Source organism: Catharus ustulatus, chromosome 15 (assembly GCF_009819885.2).
Source record: "Catharus ustulatus isolate bCatUst1 chromosome 15, bCatUst1.pri.v2, whole genome shotgun sequence".
Lineage (NCBI taxonomy): Eukaryota > Metazoa > Chordata > Aves > Passeriformes > Turdidae > Catharus > Catharus ustulatus.
The window spans coordinates 11,141,323-11,165,405 of NC_046235.1; the positions used below are offsets into that span (position 1 = coordinate 11,141,323).

General features: G+C 41.6%; 1 protein-coding gene across 5 annotated transcripts in view; it reads right to left on the reverse strand.

Annotated features, from left to right (window-relative positions):
* Window positions 1-7,165: 7,165 nt before the first annotated feature.
* The window catches only part of FAM13B (family with sequence similarity 13 member B), a 45,260-nt gene continuing 28,342 nt past the window's right edge, over window positions 7,166-24,083 (reverse strand). For 2 of the 5 annotated variants that reach the window (XM_033072909.1, XM_033072910.1), the window contains exons 12-25: window positions 23,392-23,462; window positions 22,782-22,836; window positions 22,266-22,413; window positions 19,660-19,725; window positions 18,389-18,599; window positions 16,777-16,906; window positions 16,235-16,316; window positions 15,735-15,964; window positions 15,313-15,396; window positions 14,458-14,553; window positions 12,165-12,248; window positions 11,899-12,071; window positions 11,379-11,480; window positions 7,166-9,499 (exon numbers count right to left, since the gene is read on the reverse strand). In XM_033072909.1, coding sequence (XP_032928800.1) covers window positions 9,376-9,499; window positions 11,379-11,480; window positions 11,899-12,071; window positions 12,165-12,248; window positions 14,458-14,553; window positions 15,313-15,396; window positions 15,735-15,964; window positions 16,235-16,316; window positions 16,777-16,906; window positions 18,389-18,599; window positions 19,660-19,725; window positions 22,266-22,413; window positions 22,782-22,836; window positions 23,392-23,462 — 1,656 coding nt within the window. In that variant the 3' untranslated portion in view covers window positions 7,166-9,375. The remainder of the gene's footprint in view (window positions 9,500-11,378; window positions 11,481-11,898; window positions 12,072-12,164; window positions 12,249-14,457; window positions 14,554-15,312; window positions 15,397-15,734; window positions 15,965-16,234; window positions 16,317-16,776; window positions 16,907-18,388; window positions 18,600-19,659; window positions 19,726-22,265; window positions 22,414-22,781; window positions 22,837-23,391; window positions 23,463-24,083) is intronic. The other 3 variants (XM_033072911.2, XM_033072913.2, XM_033072912.2) reach the window with 3 other exon arrangements.

Sequence of the window (24,083 nt, forward strand, 5' to 3'; positions counted from 1 at the left end):
TGAGCCTCCCCTGCTGCCCCTTCTCCCTGGTGACACTCAGTGTGCTGAGCACAGATGTGCTCCCTGAGCAAAGCCTTGTCCCACCCCTGCTTGGAGCCCTCCTCTTCTGAGGATGACAGGAGCAGCTCTGGGAGCCGATTTCTGGAGGTAAGGCTTTCCTTGTAAATGTTTTCTAGTAGAGAACAAAGGGAAGAAGCTCCCAGTGTTAGTTCAGAGCCGCCTCACCTCGTGGCTCCCCTGAAAACCATGTGCTAAATGTTGTGCTCTCAGCTGAACCAACTCCTTCAAATGTCTTTGGAGAAATTCTGGACACAAACAGTATTGATACTTCTGAATAATCAGTCCAGGAAAACAATAGACCAGCTGATTGCTGCATCATATACTCAATACAAGACTTGGTCGGGGAAAAATCTTCAATAAAAATATTTTCATAGTTTGCAAAGGGATCCCGGTTGGATGGACTCTGCTGGGACTAATGCTATCACAACACAACATCAACCCCACAAACAACAACAGCTGTACTTACTACAAGAATTTACTGTTGGGAGTAGCCCAGGCCCACCAGCTGAAAGGAGGCAACAACACTGGATCCATCTACCTTTAATTCCACACTTTTTTAGCATATTTACAGCAAATGTCATTACTGAGCTGAAGACTGGTCTGACTTCAGTCTGAGGAATCAATCTGAGCAAGTAATCCTGCCTGAGCACAGGAATGTTTCTGAAAGTGCCCCAGTTCTGCAGTCAGTAACAGCCATGAGTGCAATTAGCTGAGCCTTTCTCTTGTTTACATCGAGATAAACCATGGATTTGTTTTTGTGCCAGCATTAAAGATGAGTGTTTGGCATGGGAAATCCATAGCAGAAAGACAGGAAGAACTGGAAAGAGTGAGCCCAGTTGAGCAGAAGCACATGTTAGTGTTCCTATCTCCTCTATCATCTCTGGAGAAATCAATTAGAGGAGGCCTGAATTTAAATCACATATTTATAAATTGGAATCAGGCAAAAATACTGTGGAAATGCTCTGCTTCACACACTTCATTTAGCACTGCTTTAACACAGTGAGAGACCACGTGAACATGCCTAAGTAACAATGAACTATGTAAACCAGAGTTATTTCATTTAAGGTAATGAAATCAGGTTTTAAAGTAATAAACTGCCTGGCTCATGGTGGGTGAAATCCAGATTAATAAGTAATTGATATTTTGTGAAGGTACTGAGCAACTAAATAAAGGCACTGGGAATATGTTAAGGCTGTATATTTCGTGAGTACTTCATGTAAAGAAAAGTGTTATTTCAGGGTCTGTTTTAAGTGATCAGTTTTCCATGCAGAACACAAGAGCTAACAAGGATCACGAAACAAAAGTTCAGGCTTATGTCAGTTCAGGTTCCATAAGCTGAGCTGCTTTGTTTTCCCATTTCTGAGAGATGGAAATACACCTCAGCCCCCTCAGCATCCCCATGGAACTGGGATCTGTGGGCTGGTCCAGCAGTGAGGATATATCTTCACCTAAATCAAAGCAGGAGAAGCTGATGTTTCTCAAGCAGAGCAGCTGGCTCTCTAGAGGAGCCAGAGCTGCATTAATCATCCTTGTGTTTGTATTTCATAAACATAAATGTATATGTGTTTCTCAAGATGTAATGCTAATGTGACCCTCTTCTGGATAATCAGGTGAGCTCTTACCTTTGCTATGTGTGAAATCCAATTTACTGAGGCAAGATGCTTCCATAAAGACACAAAGGAAGGCTGGGCACCTCAGGCATATGCAGACACTTTTCCTCAGGTAGCAGCTGGCAAGACAGTAATCCATTAAAAATGCAGAAATCCAGTTAGATCAGGGACCAGACCCAGAAGAATCCTTCCCATTTTTTGGCAATGGTTGGTGTCTGGTCTGTACGTTGTTTGCTGCTGGTTGTTGGAAAAGAGTTCTTAGCCTTTTTCAAGGCCAAAGACTGTATGATTAGTCCTTGTTATTAGCAGCATTAGACAATTAAGGCCCTAGATGATTCAAAGAGATTGTGTTTATCACCAGCCCCAGTTTTTTCCCTGACACTGAGGCTGCTCTCAGGTCCCCACACTCCTCCCACGTGAAGTCCATCAGATCAGTCACATGTCAGGATTAATTCCTGTGTCCTTGCCAAGTCTCCTGTTGCCTCTTCCTCATTGCACCCTTAATCTAGGGAGCTACAAAGACAGTAAAACTGAGAAAGAAATGCTTCACAAGTGCATGGAACTGGCTGCATTTGCTGCTATGAGGGTGAGTTCCCCCTTGACTTTCACCTCTGTGTTTGCCAGCCTTGGCCAGCAGTGGCTAAAGAGCAAACGAGGCAGAAGAGCCCCAGTCTGTGTCTGGTTAGGCTCAGTCTAACCTGTCCTACCCTGAAGAGGCTGCCCAGACCAGGGTCCAGCACACAAACCTCTTTCTGGTCTTGCTGAGGCTCTGTGTCCTCCCTGCACGTTATCCAGTGATTGTTTTGGCCTGAATCCTCACGGAGCATGGAAGTGCTGGAGCACAGCAGAGATGGCACAGGAGAACAGGAATGTGTGTGGTGTGTGACAGCACAAGCCCAGAGCTGCCACAGCACAAATGCAAAAGGTTTGGCCAGTAAAGTCTCACATACACAACAAAGCATCCAAAAAGCTCAGGTTCTTCAAACCAAGGGCCTTTTGAAGCCAATCCAGCCTGCCCTGTGCAAAACGACAGCCTGGAGAGAGGGCAGGGAGCTGTGCTGGAGTGTCCCTGGTTTCTGCTTTCCTTCAGGATCCATCCCTGACCTTGCCTCCAACACCTACTGCACTGCAGAATGGTCCCTGCCAAAGGAGGAGCTGCTGACTGATGCCCATGCCTGTCCAGGCTGCTATTTCTGTACAACAACAGGCTGCAAACATGCTGTAAACATCTTCTTTCCCTGGATAAAAGTGTTGGCTTGTATTCCCTTTCTCTGACCTCAGGAATCACAGTGCTCCTAAGCACAGCATAAATGTTCATTCTACCTTTTCATGGGTGAGTTGCAAAGGTGGAGCTCAAAGGGAGAATTCTGTTTATAAGATTCCAGAGGAGTTTTAAATTACCTCCCCCTCATGAACAAGGGTCATGCGAATTCCAAGCTCATCTAAAAAAAAATTTGCTTGTGGGCAGCTGTCTCCATTGAAGCAGCTGGGAAATCACTACAGGCAAAGAGCATCCCTAAACTCAGCCTTTTCTAGACCCAGTGTTAGGAGGCATGACCTGTATAGACAGCCTGGCTGTGAGAGAGGAAGGCAGTCAGAGTTTTGTAGTCATAAGCTATGAAAAAAGTAGCTATTTAACTGCAAATGAAGGTAAAATCTTCTGACCTTGATTCAGGATTGCCTTCATGATGGGACACCTAATTTAACTGCATTTTTATTTGCAAATACATCTGCTGACCTCTGGGCAGAGTCCAAACTTCTCCAAAATTAGGAACTACCTTTGTTCCTAACCAGGTGCTCTGGGGCCAAACCAATGGATTCAGTGCTAAGGAAAAGGCAGGCTTTATTCTTTCCTATAATCTTAAAAACTGGTGGTTGCCTTTTGGAAGTTGAATACAAAAGGAGTCACAGTTGCCCCCACTGTGACTTACAAAAGCTATTTCTCCACAGGATACTATTTTTAACATCATAGGAATAGCAAAAGCTAAACCTATAAATAAAGAAAAATCACCAATTATGCCCATAAAGTCAAACAAAAGCTTGTTCAGGCCAGGTCATGCACTGCAACAGCAGAATTGGAGCAGGGCAAGATCAGCAAGTTTTAGCAATTGTATAAAGTTGTGAGCTGGACATTTGCCCAAACGTTAACCAGAAACAGATGTATGGAAAACAAACAAGTTTCACAGCAATCTATTGGGTCACAGGCTACATCTACAGCAAGAAGAAATATTACTGCAGCTTCCCTTTTCTTTTGCTAAAAGGTTTCCAGCAGTCTTTGTTGCAGTTCCATAGCTGGGGTAAGTCTTTGTCTGTACAATGTATTTTTATTTTAAAATCATTTCTTTAAGAAGAAAGGGAAAACCCCCCAGGCTGGCTGTAAACATTACTGCACAACAGTCCCTGCCCTCTCTCTCCACTTTGAAAAGAAATGTGCATTTCTCTATCCTGTCTTTTTGGAAGGGCCAGAAGGGAAGTCTACTTTCAGCCAGCTGTGGAACATTTTTCCCCACAAAGCAGCATGTATCTCTTCCTGCAGGAGTGATGCTGGCTTTGAGACTTTCTTTTTAAAATCCCTCTGGTGTTGAATTTGGAGTTATCAAAGCCACAGGAGTGGAACGAACTTCATCAAGGGTATCCAACCTCAGGACAGAGCCTCAGTCACAGCTCAGAGTGACTTCTCCAGCAGCATTCCAGCAGGGTGTGGGAGTCTGTTCCTGCAGATGTTGTTCCCAGCCCCAGGCAGCTGCTGTCCTTGCTGAAACCTCCTGAGCGACAACCAGAGAGGCAGGAGAGCTGCACAAAGTCTGTGATTTTAAGAAATTTTAAGTGCTTTTATACTGGCTGACAGCAGCTGCCCTCAGGGAAGGAAGGATTTAGTAGAGCTTCAGGAAAGAGGGTACAGCAAAATGTCTGAGCTCAGTTGGTAACAGACTGCTCACACATTTCAATTAAAACAAACCACCCCTCTGTCTTCTACTTACGGAGCAGAGGAGCAGGGCTGTCCGTAAATGTACAAACAGCCACTGCTTCTGGGTGTTTTCTCTGAACCTTTCAGGTGCCGTTCTGAGCACTGCCCAGCCCTGCTGGAGCTGGGGGCAGCACCTGCACAAACGCCTGGATGGCAGCAGCTCCTGAGCCTTGTTGGGCTGCTCTGAGCCCCGGCTGAGCCTTGTTGGGCTGCTCTGAGCCCCGGCTGAGCCTTGCTGGGCTGCTCTGAGCCCCGGCTGTGCCCTGCTCGGCTGCTCTGAGCCCCGGCTGTGTGACCGAGGCAGGATCCCGACCCGGGCACAGCCCAGCCCTGCTCCCTCTCACCATCCCTCCCTTCCCGACCTTCTCCGCTCACGCATCAGCTGCCGAGGTCAATGCTGAACTCTCAGCAAGTCCTGCCGCAAGGATCTGTTACCTTCAGAGAAAAAATAAATTGCAGCTTTCAGGAAAAGGTCCCGAATCTCTGGGCTCAGGAGCTCGCAGCTGTCGGCAGCAGAGGGCGCTTGGCTTCATCCCTGCCCCAGGCGGACTCGGGGAATCCTTTCATTCCTTGATCCCTCTGTTCCCGTGGCCCTGGAGACAAGTTAGGTGCAGGGCAGAAGCTGGGCACTCCCCGGCAGTCACTGCTGTCTGCTCAGCAGCTGCAGAAGGAAAACTCGTGTCCAGGCTCCATGCAGACATGCAACAGGAAAACCCCGAGCAGCATCGGGATTCAGCAGCCGCTGCACCCCCAGTCCCTGTCCCAGGCAAATTCTGCTGCTGCACATCTCGGCTCCCGCATGACACACAGCCCCAGCCCCAAAGCCCCTGGATCTCAGAAAAATCCTACGAGCAGCTGTATTTTAAAGCCGGTGTCCTGCATGATCATGCTGCTACATGGGCTCCGTTCAGTCCGTGCCTGATCCCAGTGTCAGGAGCAGGGTCACAGAGAGGGAGCAGAGGCATTCAAAGGGTCCCAGGAGATTTCCAGCCCAGCAGCACAGTCCGGGAACACAGGACCCCTGCCAGGGGTCACTGGTTCTGTACTTGATCTCCTGGCCAAGCCAAGCCCTTTGCTCTCTTCTAAAGGGACCAGTTTTAAAAACTAAACCCCTCTTCCCTTCCCCTCCACAGGGATCGTGTTGGCAGGCAGCAGCCCAGGACACTTGTCCCAGAACACATAGGTCACTGAGGATGTTTATCCCAATTACTCAATAGCCTGACAGCAGGAAAGCAGGTGTGTGGCACCTTCGCCATCTCCAGCCTTTCCTCCTCCTGGCAGCCCTCTCATACAGAGCCTCAGAACATTTGGACATATTTCCTCTCCCAGAACTTCCCAAAGATCTTTCAAGCACTCACCCCACTCCCCTGCTAGGGAACAGGACACCCTCTCCACACCCTGAAGCTTTTTGCCCTGCAGTGACGATAGCTCAGGCAAATCTGTTTGAAGAGGGAAAGCTTGGAAACTCAAGACTTGCACAGTCTCAGAAGTGGTTCTCCAGCAAAAGAAGATTTTCCTAATATAACTGAGCTTTTTGCACCAATGAAAACATGCTTCTCCTCAATTTTGAGTAATAGTGTTCAACAATTATTTTCCTCATTAAAATCTTAGTTCAGTGCACATCGATCTGCAGCAGTTCCCACTAAACCAGACTTTGAGGGAATTTTGTTTTCTTATTAGCATCCCAATCATAGCAAGCTTAATTGAATAAATAACATAATTAAGGAATAATGGGGGACTGTAGAACAGATCTGTAGGAACTTTGTTCATTCTTCAGGCCAATGTCCTAAGAATTTCTTTGCCAGGTTTTCAGGCAGATCAGAGGGAAGGTTATTCTGTCCCAGCAAAGAACAAGACCAAGGCTGCCTCCATCTCCTCTCCCTCACTTGCTCCCCCTCAACTCCCTAGTTTCTTGTTCCCATTTACCTGCAGTACCACACATCCACAAGCAGGGTATCTTCACTTTCAGGAGTCCCTCAGCCCCTGCCATGCCTTAGGCTGAAGAGAGGTGGATTTTCACTGAATACAACAGAAGAGTCAGCTTTAAAAACCTTCATCATCACTTTCTATGAACTCACTACAACATACTATGAAATAAAGTCTGTTTGGTTCAGAGAAAAAGCATCCTCTGGTGTGCAAGAGCAGTGCTTCCTGGCCACAAACAGCAGTAACTGCTGCAGTACTGACTGCAGGGATGAGATCCTCACGGATACAGAGGCACAACCGATGCGCTCAGCTGAGGGTGCGTTCACTGGCAGTGAATGAATTGTCCCAGCGGTGGCTCCCTCCCCACGCACTCCCAGCAGGAACCAGGACCCAAGCTGTCAGTGCAGGAGCTGCCTGCAGGGCAGAACACGGCTCCAGGGGATGCAGCTTCACCCAAGCCACCCCCAGGGCAGACCGAGAAATTCGGACCCACCCCACAACGCCCTGCAGCTACAAACAGCAGCAGCAAAAGGCTCAGCACTCGTTTTCAAGAGACGGCAGTGGAGGAGAAAGCATGATGAGAAACAAGGATACAAGACAATAAAGGTTAAGGTACTTTTATTATAAAAGTCTATACAATGAGCACCAGACATAGCAATGCAATTATATCTGGTTTAGTTATATATATTCCATATCTATATATCCATATAGATATATAGGTTTTGCTTTTACCAAAGTAAAACTTATATCACAAAATGCCTAGTTCTACCATTTATTTATTGCTCAACAAGGATGGCACAAAACACACTCAGCATAACTGTTGCCATGCTTATCTACTATACTGAATAAACAGCCAAACACTGCATAACAAACACAAAGCAGCTGTTAATTCTGAATTGGAACCAGTCTGATCACTCACTCACTTATAAAAATATTGGAATCATATAGATTTAAGCATTATAAAGGAGGAATATATTATTTAAAACATTTAAATAGTGCATATTGACATTTTGCATGTGGTATATAAAACACAAACATTCATGTACAACACTATACAGTACACATTAGTTTCAATGTTTGGATACACCCGTGTCTGCAGACTGATAGAAAAGGAACTGAAGTGTACATTGCACAATGGAACTGAATAAAATTGGTAAATGGTCTCAAGACTACTTTAACCTCATAATTCTCTAAGGTCCCAGATCACTTTGTGGCAAAAAAAAAAAAAAAAGAGAAAAAAAAAAGGCATACCACCAGTGCTCAATAGTTTTAGTGCTTTTTTTCTGAATTCCAAAATTACATGCCTACAAGCAGAGTAAAACAAACCAAGAAGTACTCTACAGTACACAAATGAAATCTGAGCACTAAAAATCCTACTTGCAACCTATTTAATATGCTTCATGACAGAACAGCAAGTCTCTGAGGTTACATGCGAGCCATTTCTTACATCATGAGAAAGTTCATTTTTGGTCTTTCATAAAGCAGAGTGAATCATTGCTATGTTGACATTAGCCAGTCATAAAAACATGCAGTGAGAGTAGGTGCATGCAAAACATGGCCACAATCAAACTGATACACTGAAATAAAAAAACCCAAAAAACTGAGAAAGCACCAGCTGAAATTAACATTTTGATTTTGCCAGATCAGAAACAGCTGCGGATGGCTGCTGCAGAGCAAAGCTAGTCCCTAAATCATCATTCAGCACAGCAGATGTGATACTCAAAACATTATTTAGATTCAACTCTGAAGCTAAATCATGCAAGGCTCATAAACTGTTTTGCTTACATCGTAAGGATTAGATAATGTATTTTTATTCTCCAACTGTAAAACAAAACCGTGATAAACAGCAGTAATCTTTCCACTCCAAACCAACGCTTCTCCCTGTGGTGCATGTTAACTACACTGATTTTAGCCCTTGATACCATACTCATTTCAGGTACAGTGGGATTTTAACTGTCCTAAGCCAGCTCCTTTCTGTGGAGCCACACAAGACTGAGCGCCACCAGATTTCCCAAACACCAAAGTGTTCACTGTGCTCCTCAAATCTTCTGAAAGCGGAGATGCCGTATCCAATTCAGCCCAAACACTACGTCACCACTGGCTGATAACAACCGAAAAAGGGATCAAATGAACAACAATGACATGAGTCCTGTAGGCAGCATGTGATTGAACTTTTCAGTTTTCCAAGGTTTAAAAGCCACTAAGAAAAGGTCACTTTCTGGTTTGTCCACTGTCATCTTTATCAAGGAGGAAACGTGACCGCTAATGAGCAAAATCCATAGACGTTAATTATTAACTGTGTATAGGTGCAATTTAGAATACAAAGAAATCAAAGTTGTTCCACAGCAGTCCTTTGAAAGGAATTACAGTCTGTTTAAGTGTTCCAGGAATTAAGAGCTGTACCCTTAATTTGCTGAATTTTTTAGGCAAGAGGAGTAGTTCAGTGTAGCATTACAGTATTAATAATTTCTTCAACAATGCAAAAGGTTGGTAATAACAAAAGTCTCAAAGTTCTTGAATGCCAAAGGAAAAAAAAAGTTACGGTTGTTTTGGAACGGGATCCATCTGGAATACAAAACTTCGATGGAAACTGTGTTTGCTAAAGTTGGATAGAGCAGTCTCAAACTCAGAAACCTTATTTGCTCTCTAGACAGGACCTACTTACCCTTCAAACATGTCCTAGTGGCACCATAGTAAAGTGCACAAACTGGATTCTTTCAACAGTGCATGACACATGAACACAAGCACCCAATAAGTACAGGGGTAGTACATGGAAACAGTATGTTACTCAACAGGTTGGAGGAATATAATTTAAATTGATTTTGAAGAATCTTGCTTGCTGATAAGGACTTCTAAGAGCCTCAGTTTGGCTTTGATTTTCTTGTACTCCCTGTACTCATCCAGCATTGGGACCCGATCTTCTTTCTGTACGTTCCTGTAAAAAGAAAAACATCAAAATTTCAACTAAATCCTCCATCCTGCAGCAAGCCAAACATAGAAGCAGCCACAGGAAGTTATTTTAGGGCCGATAAATACATTATTGGCAGCTTGTTCACCAATAACAGGCATGACATTATATTTCAGTTTATTGCAGATGAAACTGCCATCACCTAAAAAACTGAATTGAAAACCCAGCAGCATTTATTCAGCACACCTGCTGCAGCATAGGGTAAATAATCACTGCCCTAAGCTCTCCTGAGAATTTTACTAACAGGATATGAGGAGTTTAATTTCAGATCCCGTGTACACACTGCAGAAAAAGACAAATTTAAATTTACATTGGCAGCAGAGCATTATTCTTACTGGACTATAATAAATAATCTATTTGTCCCAAATTCAGTAAGTGCATGGTGAAGCCACATTACTGGAATTTGGGTGAGCAGTGGTCCAGGAGTCTGTAGTTCAGAAGAAATACAGGAGAAGGCACAGCCAAGTGAGAGCATTTGCCAGTCAAGGAAGTCACCTCTTAGGAGGGATCTTAGTTTTGTTCATGACATATCTTGAAAATACAATGGCAGCAATGCAATCCAACTAATTGGCAAACAAATTAAAGTAAGAAGCCTAGAAGAACTAAACAATATGAAAAAGAATAAAAATTATAAAAAATCCTTACTGGTACAGCAAATATCCACTACCAGAACTGACCTACTGGAACAAGGGGCAAATGGGTAAATTTCCCTGCCCTGTGTTACAGAACAGGGATAATAGGTTTTGTTGGGTTTTTTTCTTTAAACTATACTTTTTAGTAGATATTTTTAAATACAGTAATTTCACGAATACAAGCCGCACCAATTTGACCAAAATTTTGGTGGAAACCCGGAAGTGCGGCCAATATTCCGGGGCGGCTAATACATTAACAAAATTCTAAAAGCTGCCAACACGGAAGTGAGAGCCCGCGGCAGCCCCAAGCCAAGCTGGAGCCCAGCCGGCCCCGGCAGAGGTGGGAAAGCCTGGCAGAGGCGGGGCCAGCAGTGCGGGGGGCGGGCGGCTGAGCCTGAGCCAGCAGGGCGGGGCAGGGGGGCGGCAGAGCCCGGGTCAGCAGGGCGGGGGAGCCTGGGAGAACTGGGGCTAGCAGTGCAGGGGAGCATGGCAGAAGCAGGAAGGCCGACGGGTGGGGCTGCCTGGCAGCGGGGGAAGCCCAGCAGAATCGGGGCCAGCAGCGTGGGGGAGCCCGGCGGTGCGGGGGCCTGCAGTGCCGGCCAGGGCGAGGAAACGCGGCGGCGGTGCAGACGGGAGGGGGCGGCCAGCGAGCCCGGCGGCGGCAGCCCTGCCGGCAGGGCTAGGGAACGCGGCAGCGGGGCGGTGCTGACGGGAGAGGGGGGCCAGCGAGCCCGGCGGTGGCGGCAGCACCACCCAGCCAGCCCCGCCGAGCCGTGGCGCTGAGCTGGGCCACCCGGCCCCGTCAGCAACCATGAGCGGGCCGAGCCTTCCTGGCCCCGCCCCGAGCCAGTAAAGCCCGCTATGCCGCGATCCTGTTACTAATTGGCCAATTTGTGAAAGCTGCGCACGGATTCTCGCGACGAACGAAAGTGCGGCTAATATTCGGGGTACGGCTTATCTATTGACAAAGACAGCAACATTGTCGAGGCACCGGAAGTGCGGCTTATAATCCGTGCGGCTTGTATTCGTGAAACTACTGTACTTTTTTTTCAAGTGAGCTGTTAAAAATACACTAAGTTATCTTCCTCAGGAGATTATTCACAGCAGATCAAAACAGATCAGATTCCAGATGACAACATTCAAAGTTAGAAAATATACTTGGCTATGAGGCTGCAGCTCAGCATCAAAAAAATCTGCTTTTATGCTAAACAAACCTTCCATTCTGCTGATAAAACTCCTCTTCAAATTCTCGTAATGTCTTACGTAGCTTCTTTTTCTCAGCTCTGGCTTTCCACAGTTGCTCCAATAATTCAGGCCTAAAAATTTCAAGTGAAAGAAAAATATATTGGCCATACAATAGAATTTAAATTCCTCAGAAACAATTGAGCTAGTTGCGCTAATAATTTATTTGTCTGGCTCATAAGGAACATGCTGTCAGTTTGAAAGTGAAATATTGAGAACAAACTAGCAGTTAATAAAGGGGTATAAATTTTCTGCTGTCTACACAGCTCAAGCAAGGCTGAAGAAGGTTTAGAAGATACTAAATAATTCACTGAGTACAAAAAGATCTTAGTCAGACATGTCAGAGCAAAGAACACTCATTCAATCCAAACATTTCCTGAGAAGTGCTGAACATGTCACTCCCTTCTACCCAACATCATAGATTTAGTATTGTGACTCTAACTACAATAATTACAACTACTATAATTTAATTTTCCACTTAATTGTCCATACATAGAAGCAGCTCGGGTGCTGGAGAGCCTCAGGTCCCGGGTGAGTTTCTCTTGACCATCTTCAATATCAGACTCAGAGTTTTCAACTGGGCTTAGAATGGGCTGTGCTTGGGCAGCAGTTTTTAAGATATCGCTCAGGTCTGCAGAAAAACCATCACTTTCCTCCTCTTCTTCCTGAAAGTGAAAACAGAAATTCACAACAAATATGATGTATTTCAGTTCCCTATTACCAGTGCTGGGAAGTATTTTTAAATGCACTCTACCTACCTTAATTTCTTCAAAAAAATGGGCAGTTTCACCTTCAATAATGGGCTGTAACATCTGCCCCCGCCTCTTGGTTGATGGTGATCCCTTAAAAAAAAAAGGAAATTTGTTTCAAAATGTACAGTAAGATATCAAGTGCTGTTTGAAGTCAGAATTATGTTGAAGTCACCCAGTATTTCCTCTCAGAGATGAATAAAAGACTGCAATCATACTTACAGAGCACAAATAAAATAACCATATAACCCAAAAAGCTCAGATACCCAAGGTATCCTTGACACAGAAATAAATGTTGTCGCTTATAATTTATTTTAAAATATTCCTTTTCAGACTTAAAATAAAAAGTATTTGCTCTCTCCATGTTTTGTAGAAGATTCATAAAGTGCAATGATAGCTCTGAATTTGTATTTTGTCTTGATCCTCCCAAATCTAAGCACAGCTACAGAGGCCAGAGCTGGTTATCTCCTGCCAGGCATCCATTGGGAATAATCTTGTCAGGTTCTTTTTCCAGACCCCTCTGAAGCCATGCAGTTGGAAGTGTGAAATCAGAGCTATTTGTTGCCACATCAGAGTGAAAATCCTTTGAACTCCAGCCTAAAGTAGGTGTCCCTGTGCTGTCCAGGTGCCTGTTGCACACCTGCCACAATGTCCTGCTCATCCCTTATCTCCAGGCAGCAGAGGCAATAACAACAGATGGTCTCTGGACAGGAAAAAGGTGAAACACAAAAGTCACACAGACAATGACCTGTCAAAAACTTTAGTTCATGAAAGGTAAATAATCTCCTGCTTCTCTGGACATTTCCACACAGGCTTCAGTGCATGTCATTAGTGTACCAGGATACAGTAAGAGATAGCTCATGGAATCAATTGTCATATAAATCTAAAAATCCATTCTTGAAATATCTGGCACTGAATATAGACTACTTAGGAGTTACCACTGAACAATCCTTAGCAGTAAGAGAGAGCTCCTCATATTTCTTACAGGTTTCAAAAGTAAAAACCTGTGAAAAAGATTTTACAGGTGTTGCCTACAGCACAGATTAGGAATCATGTTACTGACATCTCTCCTGAATTTAAAATCCTTCTGGTGGGCTATCATCCTTCTATTTATTTCACAGCCAAAATCCAGAATGACTGGTACAGTTATAAGGCTACCCAGAATGTAAAATCTATCTCAGCTGAAGAGTCAGATTTCTGAGGGGAGAGATGGGATAGAGCTCAGTCAGTCAAGGGCACTACCAAATAGCTGTGACTCACCAGTAACAGAGAAATGCACTGGTGCCTAAAAGCAACCTGTGTTTATGGAGTTCAGAAAGGGATTCTGATATAAAAGCCTTTAAACTTGACTGTGATGCAAATCATGCTTCTCATCAAAGAGCCTCCAAAACAAAAAAATGTACATGCAAGAAAGGCAGAATCTTGACCTGGTCCCTTTATCTCAGTGTACTCCAGTTTACAGGGGAGAGCTAAGACTGTCTGTGACAATGTAACAGCAAATTCAGTTCCTGCTGAGTAAACCCAGCTACCTGTGTCTGGGAAGAACTGTCTGTACGCAAAGAGATTATCTCCCATCAGCTATGCAGTCCCTTCCTTCCAAAAGGGTTAGTAGCCAACATCCAAACAGGTATTTTGCAAGTCTGGGTCAGTATGCAAGCCTTGGATTATGGCTCATGCAGAACAAACCAGCTGGCTGTCATTCCCCAGCTGTTTTACAGGTACTATAAACAAGATTACACCAATTTCTTTGCACAGCATGAAAACTTTTCCTTCCTCATCTCTTAGAAGACCACAGAGAGAGGATAGAAAATCCAGAAGGAAATGAAGTGAAAACACAATGAAAAACCACAGATGTTGTAGAGATGCTGCAGGTGCTGGTAACATGTCTCTCTCTGGGGAAGCATGAAGGAATGAAATGGTTCTGACGGCAATCCTGTCACTCAAGCCTCTGCTGACAGCAACCTGCACTGCAACTGGTGTTACTATTCTGGGGAGGACTAAAAGTACAGTATGTCCTGTGGATCCATACCTAGCACTTGGGAACATCTCAACCACAGTAAGCTAGCACAGCTCACTTACTTGCACAGAGAACTATTTAATTCCCAAGAGCCATCAAGGCCACAGCTTAGAACTGCTCTGTTCTCAGCAGTAAATTGATCAAATGCCTCAAGTACAACGACAACAACATCTTATATCTTCCACAAGAAAGATGTTTCACAGAACAGTGTTACTAGCTCTTCTAAAGGCAGCCTCACATTTCAGAAGTGGGAAAATAAACAGAAATAGCATTTGTTTTACTCACAAGAATAGGAGTAATGCTTGCTCTAGTTAACATTTGTTTTACAAGTCTGTATCTGTCATAAAGTGGCTTCACAATATGTCTTTCTTCTCTAGTAACCTAGAGGCAGAGAAACCACAGAATTAATTATACTGGTCACTCAATCACAGACAAGCAAACACAAAGCCGTGTGCTTCTCCTGCCAGGCCATCAACACTCCAACTAGGAATACAAAACTACCTTAAACTGTGTGTGTCAAAGGGGGTTTATGCGGATAAAAGGGAGTAAGTGGGTGCTTTTTCAGTGAAAAGACTTCAAACACTTCCTAAAAATCAGGGGAGCAGCAGCACAGGCAAGCCCTCTGTCTTTAAATATCCATGGAAAAGAGGTAAAAAAGGACCAAGAACTGGGGGAAAGATGTGTGCCTGGCTATGACGATGGTTCTACAGAAATGAAAGGGAAAAAAAAGAAAAAGATGAACTGTAGAGAAGGGAGGTGGGAACTTCTTTTCATATCTGTTTCTGCAAAATCCAGAATAACATTCCCAGTCTTTTCACAGGAAATTCAATAATCTTGCTTATTTTTAAGACATCTCTTTGCCTCACAGACATATAAGGCACAAAATGACACCCATCCCTTTGCAACTCCAATAACCTGCTGATTTCTGAAAAGGGGGCCTATTAATACATACTTTTTCTTTTTTTTTAGAAGTCAATGCAGCAAGTTCCTCAGATGCCAACATGAAGGCCAACAGATACCTTTGTGTTTTGGAAAAAGAAGAACCCCCACACCAGCATTAAATTCTAGTCTTAGTATTGCCTGAGAGTTACTGCTGTCTATGTACACAATGACACAGTTTGAAATAAAGCCAAGCATTACCGGCCGTCCATGTTGGCTTTCATAATACAGGAGGCTCTTCTGCAGAGATGTTTTCTCTTCTACCAAATGGTCCTTTGTCATTTTCTATCAAGAATAATTAGCATTTAATCAAACACAAGTCACTTTTACTCGCTATACAGATGCCTAAGCCAAAATTAACTTAGTTATCATACAACCCACCTTCTTCCATTTAAAGCTGTTCAATATTGTCAGCACATACTTGCAAATATTTTAATATGGAGCAAGGAAAATGTGGTTCACACCTTGATGACTTCCCCACTGAGTCTGAAATATGATGGCCTTGCAAAGGGCTGCTAGCCAGAGGAATCAGCACGTTGATAAAGTGGTACCTCTAGTGTCTGACAGTGCTCTATTTCCCCCTCATGCTCTTAGGAAGAGCCTATCCATAACCTTATGCTTACCTTTATATCTTCTGGTAAACATCTCTCAACTCGTTTCTCCTTTAATCTTTTCAAAATGAGTTCAAGTGTTGCCTCCTTGGTGGGCTTCTTCTCCTTCTGCACAACCCGCATCTCATCTTCATTTTCTTCATCCTCTTGGTCAAGAGAGGAACCAAAGCTTTTTGGAAGAGTGTTACTTCGTGGACGTGTTTGAGGTATGAATTCTCCCTCTGAGCTCCTCTGCTTTGCATCTGAAATGGGAAAACTGGCTCAATCCAAAGGTTTAAAAGAAATAACACCCTCACTTTGTTTAACTGCAAATACAGGAACATAGCAATTTGCATAGGGGAAGTTTCGCTCCTGAAGAATGATAGAATAAGATTAATTTGATTTTTGAATAGTGCAGAATGCAGAAATGAAACATTTTTGTGTGCTGTGACATTTCATTGAATGACTTAGCCATTTCAGTCATGGAGATAATTTGTATTGGTAGAGAATGAAAAACTGTAGCCATCTCTTACCTTTTATTTGCTTTCTCAATTTGGTAAGTTCAGTCATCCATTTTAAAACTTTTGGATTGGCTGCAATATCACTATAGGAGGGCTGAAAAAAATACAAATAAACTACATATTAAAACAAACACACTAAATCTTGTTTATAAATACTTCTTTCAAGATTTGGTAATATTTGTGATGGTGAATGTGAACAGTTACAGGAATGCCACTCAGTATCAGATGTCAGTGCCAAGATAGGGACAACACTTGTGAAAACAAAACTGAAACAACTTCAGCAGCTGAGCCATAGAGCAGTAAGACACTTCTGCTTTTCCACACACCTCATCTGAAATACCCTCAGTCTCACAGCAGAACTGTCACTCTGTTCTCCTTTGGCTCTGGCATTCTGGCACATTTTCTAATATTGCTGTTGCTCAGCTCCCCTTCGCAGAGAGCAGCACGTAACAGAATTCTCATTTGTGAACACAGTTATTCAGTGATAAACTACAAGTCACTCAGCTCTCCCATGCAGCCCTTCATCCTGAAGAAAACCAGAAGTGCTAACCTACCTTACTGTTTTTCTCTTTTTCAAACTGTTCCTCAAATTGCTTTATTTTTTTCTGTAATTTCTTGACAAGCTGATAAGGTGTCTTGTCTTCCCTTTTGTCATCTTTTGAGCTAAAGGATGCTCTTCGTGTTCTGTTTAAAAATATTTTAAATATGTCATTTAGATAATTAAATGAGGAGCAAACATGTATATTTAAGTAAGAGATGAATAATTTCATTTTTTCTCCAGTTCATAATCTAATAATTTCAAGTTTTCAGAGCTATTTGCCCAAACTGCTTTGAGCTGCTGCCTTCAAGATGTGATGTTATTTTTATCTCTCTAACATCAGTAATACCCACAACAGAAAAACTGTATTTGAAGTGTAATGTACCATTAATTGCCAACTTTCTGGTGCCTAGGTTATTTACCTAAATCACTACATACTCAGTTGTTCTTCAAGCAGTGGGCACATAATAAAGCCCAGGCTAGAAAATACTACTGAACAATCCTTGGTATTTCAACAGCTTCATTCAACTGTCTCAGGCAAGTTAAGAGATACTTAAGCCAAAAAGTATCCACAGGATTTGTTAGTCTTCCTAAAAAAACTCTTAAATTTTACTTAAAGACTTATAAAGTATGTGGTTTTGGTTTTATATAATCTTTAACATAGCTCTTTGACATTTGGTGCTCTTGCAAAGCATTTTTGTTTTAAGAACAACATGAGAATTTTCCAGAACACTTATTATACAAGGTGCCTGAAATATTTCTCAACACAGTCGGTGACATCTATGTAGTTCAAGATATTAGCAATACTAATCTAATAATCTACTAGAGCAGATCCTTATTAGTTTCAGAATGAGGAGAGCTATGACCATCAGCACTTTCCTGCACACTAGTCTTCTAAACCATTTTAACAGTACTTGTTAAATATCTTCTGTGGTTAATTGGAGAAAACTGCACAAGGATCTTTTTGCATCAATAAATCTGCCAGACAGACAACTAGAAACTCTAAACTTGCTCTAATCTCCTCTTTCAGGTTTTTTCATTTTTATGAAATTATCTCTTCCCTAACAAGCAGGAAAATTCTTCTCAACTTCCCTTTCCCAGTAACAGTAGCAGACAGAACAGATCATGGGTTATTCAGAGATTTGGAGAGTCACACCATCCCGTTCATACAAGTAACCTGCAGTTGTTTAGTGACACCTCTACTTTAATAAATGAGGTTAAAAAATACAAGAAAAAAAAGCCAGGGCTTACATAAAATCACAGACCAGAGTCTAGCAAAGCCTGGTAATCAAAGGACATAAATACTTTCAGCCCAGGAAGTGCCATATGTCCAAAGTCCTGACCAAATGCCAGGGAAAGCTCTACAATCTTGTCCTATTTTTATTCTCTTTCCCTTCAAATCTGTCAGTGGCCACTTGGAGAGACATGATCCCACCCCAGCTGAACCTCTACTCTAACTCACTGCAGCAGTTCCTGGGCAGGCAGAGCAGCCAAATGGCCACACAATGTTACGTCTGATCTTGGTCTTCAGTTCACTCAGATCATGACAACCCACAAAATCTCCAACAGCTGTATTTTCATCCTGGCAGGAACACTTCCTGCCCACTAGACTGCATTAAAATACACACCTAACAAAAGAAAGTGCTTTGGATGAAGAGTCTAATGTTTCTGGATCATGTAAGAAACGCTGGCTTTGCCCAAAATCCAAGCTCCGATGTGACAATATGGGGTGACAGTCCTCTTCCAATGGATGATTGGTCATCCTCCCAGCCTGTGGGGAAAGCTGAGCTTCTCCAGATTCACTGTCCTCCTGCCAAGACTTGAAAGCAGGAAATGGATCTAGAAGATTAAAAAAAAGACACAAAATGGTACTTTTCTGTTAACAGAACTATAAACAAGAGTCGAAACAAAAATGTGAGCCCAATGCTTAGTCTTGAATGCTCTAGAGGATGTGGTGTCATACACAAAGTGAATAAAAACAGTGAAATACATCAGAAAGCTACAAATTCTGTCATATAACTGAAAGAAAAAGGTACTGAAATGAAGTATGCACACTAGGATCCCTTTTTCAAAGTGTATCTTGGGAGTAGGCATTTCTGAGCAGTTCAACAGTATAAAAGAGCCTTATTTATGTATCAGAAATATAAAATAAGAAGAATATGCTTACTGTCCATTGCAGTGGAAATTAATTGCCATACTGTATGCATGTACTTGGAAAGGTTGTCCTCTTGGTTTTAAAGAAGTTAAGTCTCACAGTACCTCTTTAGGTACAATGCCATTTGCTTAAGTCTTTTTCAAGGAGTGTTTTTGGATTTTATGATAAAATTTATCTTGACACCACTGAGAAAAAGAGATTTCTTAATTTGTGAAGGTGATTTTTTAGGAGGGAGATTCCAAAACAATCAATTTTTTCAAATCCCTATGAAAAGCTCTTTGCTAACATCCCTTATAATTCTTTGACATGGTTTTCTCACTGCCTAAAAAAAAAAAGCTGATATAGCCTTTCAATTACTTTTATTTAAAATCCCACCCCCCTTTTTCTTTAAGAGTTGCCTAGTTTTTTTCTAGTTCAAATCAGAAATTTGAAAACTGGGTTCAAAGTGTGCAGAACAACAATAAAACCCACAAAGTAATCTTTAAAAAAAAAAATAACCCTTGTACCTGCTTTCCATCGCACATTTACTAAGTATGATTGGGAATTTTTTTTGCTGTTTTTCAGTGTGATCTTGCCTGTTTGTACAGTGCAAGATCCAAGAAGGGGACTTTTTGAATTAACCAAAAAAAACTGCAGATCAGAATATTCCCCAGATATAAGGGACAGCAGGTGAAGGGTTAGTTAGAAAGCAAACCATCAACTATCAAAAGGCAGATAACTGAACGTATGGCGAACCATACTTACCCTCCCCTTCTCTCTGCAGATGCATTGTTTTGAAATCAATGAGGGGGAAAGTGATAGGGCATGGCGCTAATAAAATGAAAAAGAATGGCAAAAATACTAAAGTGAACACACAGCACAGTCAGAACAAACTATACATAACATGTAAAGCAGGAAGATACAGTACCAGGGAAAAACATCCCATCGTTTTGGACCAGGCCCTGAGCACTCTCAGCTTCCAAGCAATTCCCATGGCAGGTAAGGATGCTCAGTCCTCAGCCAATTTGAACTTTTTACTGGAAAGGTTTACAAAGAACTGGCAGAGGAATAGTAAAGACTTATTGCAGTTTAATAAGAGACTCATGCATCCTCACATGAACAGAAGGCAAGCTCTAATGTTTTTGCTCAGAGCTTGTAAATAGTAAAGATGCTGGTGATTTCCAAAAAGCAGGGCAAATGCAGAAAAACACTCAGAAATATAAACCAACCATTCTGCATTTTCACCTTGAGTCAGCGAGCATTTGATGTTGATTTTCAAGAACTCTGTTGCATACAGGCCTTGGAATTATCTATTACATTGGTTTTAACAATGAAAATCTGAATTTGGACTACAGATTTCTCAACAAAGTCACCTACTTCAGTGCATGTCACAAGGACTTGCAGTGCCTTGGAAGGCTGAGTTCCTAATAACCATCCTAAACAGGACTGAAGAATAGTCAACGTTCAAATACTCCACAGTGAAATATGACCTCTTGCAAACAACATGATTTAATACCAAGATGATATAATATAAATTTATAAACAGATATGCTGCTTTATTTCCAAAACAAGGGTCATAAAGCTATTTGGGGAAGTAAAACCAAAAGCAATTTCATGAGCATATTCAAGGAAATAATGAAAATGGATGCCACAAACCTTCTGAGAATACATATTAAGTCATCTTAACACAAATAGGGGATGCAACAAAACAGTGTGCAAGTAAGCAATTAGACTAAATAAAACACTGAAAACAAATAGGATTTTTATGGGTTTTTCTTTAGCTTTAGACTGTTCTTAACTAGGGCAACAAGACTGAAAATGTGGACTCAGTGTCTTTGGGTGCCTGCAGTTTGACTTCTCTGCACCATGACACACTGTGAATGTGCAGTTTGCTAGGGTTCAAGAGCACCAACCAGCAAATACTGTACAAAATTAATGAAGCCAACCACAACTTGCAAACCTCATTATCTGCCAAAGGGTTAAAGGGAAGTGTGGACTCATGAAGGCAATTGATTTGCTAGACAGCCAGCAGCAGTGACAAAGTAACGATCAATTCTCAGCACCTGAGCTTCAGGACAAAGCTGCATGTGCTGACGTGAGACAGCTCTAAGCTGCACTGCTACAGAACGCACATTCCAGCTTTACTTCCCTCATTTTTGTATTTCCAACACTGCAACCACAATTTAAGTGCAGTGATTCCTTGTTACCAGTGTCTTGCTAAGGTTTCACTGTGACACTCAAAGGCATCTCAAGGAACAGCTCTCACTGGAACAGCCTGCTGAAAGTTAAAACCCTGTCCCTGCACAGTTTACCAGCACTACATCTATCAATTTGTATTGCAAGTTTTCCAAACCAGAAACAAGTGCCTGTGGCCACTCCACTGTCAGTGACAGCTCACAGGGGTTTAGCAGCTTAGATCACTTGCATTTTTTAAGGTGTGATGACTCCAAATATCAACACCAGGCAGAGGACACATGATATAAGGAAGACAAAAAGAGAAGTATTTTGAAAAGAAAGTATTGACAAGAGTGTTTTGCTCTGGTTACAAAGGGCTTATGGTTGTTTTAAGTAAAACAAGTCTTAACAGTTATTACCAGACACTTGAACAATAAAATTCAGTCAAGTCACAAGCTCAGGGGATTGCTAAGCCTGGAAGGCAGTGAAGAACAAGGTCACAAACACAGGGAATCTTGTCTGAGAGAAAACTCTAACAAGTATTTTCTTTTCCTAAAGTGAAAATCGTGGAAGGAGAAGGGGCACAGAAAAATATCCATCTGCAACCTCAGCCTTTATCTGAAAATTTAGAGCTGCTTCAAGTTGTCCAATGACACAGAAACCAAAACAACTGACAGATTTTTCAGAAAAATTGAAATATGAACTGCTGTGTTTGGCAGGTTAGTGATTTTAAGTCAAATTCAGTTATAATTCAATAATCTACATTTAATAAAACAAAGACAAACAAGACATGAGAATTTTAACTAAATTATATAATTAGACAAAGTGTTTTTAAAGACTTGGATGAGAGGGTCATGGAACTTCAAAAAAAAAACAAAAAAACAAAAAAACAAAAAAAAAAACCAAAAAAAACAAAAACAAAAACAAAAAAACCCAAAAAAACCCACCAAAAAAAACCAAATAGAACATGAATGAAACTTGGGACTTTTTTGCTTTCTTTCTTTAGTTTTTCCTTATTTTTTTAAGGTCCTTAATTAAGTTGCAGATGGTTCTGAAACAAGATGAGACCTATGTCATGACTTGGTTGATCTTACCACGTGCACAGGAACATGTTGTTGTCTGCAGCTTCAACTTTGTAAACTGTTTTATTTATCACTCCTCCCTAACTATACTGTGAGCTAAAGAGTGAAAATTACCTTCCCATTTGTCACCATCAGATACATTCTTCAGATCCAGATGTGGTACTTGGACACCCGGAGCCTCCTCGGGAACACTGGCGCTGCCATCCCCCAACACCTCTGAATCAGTGTTTGCATTAAGATCACAAGTCTTGCTACTTGAATCCTGTATTTAAAGAACAGAACTATTTTATTATTACTTAGCAGCTGGAAATCAGGTACTTAATCAGTTCCACCACTTCTAGAAATTTCAAGGAAAAAAAAAAAAAAACTTTCCAAGCTGAAGGAATTACAAATAGAGACACACACCCCAAGAGCAGTCAATTATTGACATTACAAAACATTTCTGATGTGAGATACATAAGCATAAACTTGCTCTGCTGCCCTAAGTTTCTGTGAAGTGACATGATAAGCTCTCTTGCAAGCCTTGCAGCACCAACCACAATAAGATGTTAAAAGCTAAATTTGTGTTACTTCACATTTGTATTTCTTATAAGATGTGGTGTATCTGTATACAAATGAAATCTTTCTTACCAGAAATGCCTCTGAAGATATTCTATTATTGCCATCAAGCAATATACTATTTTCCCTAAAAAGAAGACATGGAACTCATTATCATTTAAAATGGACATTATCATTTCAATGGGCAGCAAACACTATACACTCCCCTTATTTTTTTCTTTACAAACCCCAAGCAATTTTAGCAGATAGGTGATATATTTACTTAAGGCAATGATTAAAATTCTGGGGGATAAAAGTTATATTACTTTTTTTCCCACTCTCTGATCTTCACATTGAATTTCAAGTTATAGCATGTAAACAACAACTAGATTTGAACAAAGTTGGAAATAAAAACAGCTCAGATCTTTATCCTCAATTTGAAAGTAAATATTTTAAAACTCAACAAAACTAAAACTGAAATTTCAATCAGTGCTGAACTAAAGCTGCAAATTAACAAACTTTCTGGCTAGTCACTGTTGCTAACATTAATTCTTCAATCATTAAAAGCAATAAAATGTGCCAAACAATTTTAAAGAAAATAAATGTTTATTCTTCTGTTTCTCTTGCCTAGCACATAGGGTTGGTCATAAAAAAAGCTGTAGGTTAATCACCTAGGTTTGTATGACTACAGAAAAGCACAAACCTTTCACTATTATTTTCTCCATCAACATCTTCATCTTCATCGCATGATTTCACTAATATGTCTGCAGTCTGCTGGGGAAAAGTATGTTCAGAAAGATTTGGGAATGGCTCTCTCAACAGAAAACATTTCCATAATCATCTCTGACCACCCTCAAGACCCTCAAGAACTAGAAGCTTCTTGTGTGTGGGGATGGAAATCCCACTTTTCAACCATGTGACATTTTTACATTCTCAAGTAAGGCCAGTGACCAGGTATTTTAATCACCAGAAGTCAGACAATGACTTTCCATCTTCAGATAAACCATTTTTTATTATTTCTTCCATAAAAGTTGTACCTAAAATTATCACTCATGACAGGAAATTTGGGGTGATTAAAATAATGGTAGCTTGTACATCCTAGTCTCAAAAACAGTTGCGCCCAGCATATATGAAATGAAACAAGTCTGACAAACTTTAAAGGAGCTACTAATCCCTGTTACTAAATAAAGCAACAACAGAATTGGAAAGGGATGAAGAAGAGCTGTCAGTTCTATGACACCATCTCACAAAACAAGTTCAGATGAATCCATGTCACCACTTTGTTCACTACAAGTATTTATGCCAAAGCCCCGTACTTGATTTCTTCAGAGAAGTGTCTTACTTGGAGAAATACAAAAATTTGAAATATAGAGTATGTCAGCTGGCTTTAGACTT